General features: G+C 41.8%; 1 protein-coding gene across 1 annotated transcript in view; it reads left to right on the top strand.

The window, feature by feature from the left end:
* The window catches only part of LOC103474193 (protein KIAA0100), a gene marked incomplete at its 5' end in the record, with an annotated part of 23,726 nt that overhangs the window by 17,389 nt on the left and 5,174 nt on the right, over positions 1 to 1,163 (top strand). The window contains 3 exons of the mRNA XM_017308105.1: positions 74 to 263; positions 866 to 987; positions 1,090 to 1,159. Of these exons, the coding sequence (XP_017163594.1) occupies positions 74 to 263; positions 866 to 987; positions 1,090 to 1,159 (382 nt within the window). The remainder of the gene's footprint in view (positions 1 to 73; positions 264 to 865; positions 988 to 1,089; positions 1,160 to 1,163) is intronic.

The raw sequence follows: 1,163 nt of genomic DNA, 5'->3' as shown, positions 1-1,163 counted from the left end.
GGAGCACATTTTTAGCTCATGTATTCTCTGATTAGATTTAATTCTGCTCGTATCAGACGGTTGAATTTTGCGTTTGGCAGACTGGAACCAGCCCGCGCAGGTGAACGAGTCGCAGCAGGTGCAGCGCATCATCTCGCGCTGCAGCTGCAGGATGCACTACATCAGCTACAGCCACGACATCAACCCGGAGCTGGCCACGCAGATCAAGCCTCCAGAGATGAGGAACAACCACGAGAAGGAGGACCTGCTGAAAAAACAGGCGGGTGTGTGTGATCACTGGAGCAGCACTGAAATCCAGTTTTATTATTTYCCTAATCCAGCRTTWCTAATTTTTWTGTATTTTATTTTTTTTCATTTTTAACCATATTTATTAACCCAAAAAGTGCATAAATTTAGACAGAGCGATAACTAGTGGTCAACATTACCTGATGCTCACAAATGAAACAAACTGCTGCRGTTCAACAGAACGTTATTTTTACCAGATTGTAAAAAGTGTTTCCTTCTCGTTCCTTTGAAGAACTCAAACATTATGTGGARAAACTAGGAATCCCATTTTTAACATAAAAGAAAATGTCCCTCTTAAATTAACTTTAGAGTAAAACACAATAAAAATACTTATCACATGAAAAAAAAAGCTATAAAAGCAAAAGCTTGTGCAGATTTCCATAATGATCAGGACGCTAAACACCACAAACTACTTTATATCCTTCCTTTATCGCAGATATCAGCTAATTCTGTGAAATTCAACATTTCATTGTAAATTTTATTTTGCACATTAAATTCTGTGATTTCATCAGCATTTTAAGCATTATGGAAATCATGAGCACTGAAGGGGAAAAAAATCAATTCAATTATTTCTTTTCAGGTGCTGTGGAAACGTTCACTCTCATTCACCACGACCTGGAGATTTCCACGAAYCCGGTTCAGTACGCCATGATCCTGGACATCGTCAACAACCTGCTGCTTCACGTGGAGCCCAGACGCAAGGTGGGCAGGAACGCCAGCCAGCCGGGAATCTCTTTTTTTTTTTTTTCTCTCTCTCTCTCTCCTTTCTCCATGATCCTGTGACGGTTTACGGTTCTTCCCCAGGAGCACAGTGAGAAGAAGCAGAGGGTTCGCTTCCAGCTGGAGATCTCCAGCAACCCTGAGGAGCAGCGCAGCAG

Source organism: Poecilia reticulata, linkage group LG13 (assembly GCF_000633615.1).
Source record: "Poecilia reticulata strain Guanapo linkage group LG13, Guppy_female_1.0+MT, whole genome shotgun sequence".
Classification (NCBI taxonomy): domain Eukaryota; kingdom Metazoa; phylum Chordata; class Actinopteri; order Cyprinodontiformes; family Poeciliidae; genus Poecilia; species Poecilia reticulata.
This window is presented reverse-complemented; position numbering and strand designations above follow the sequence as displayed.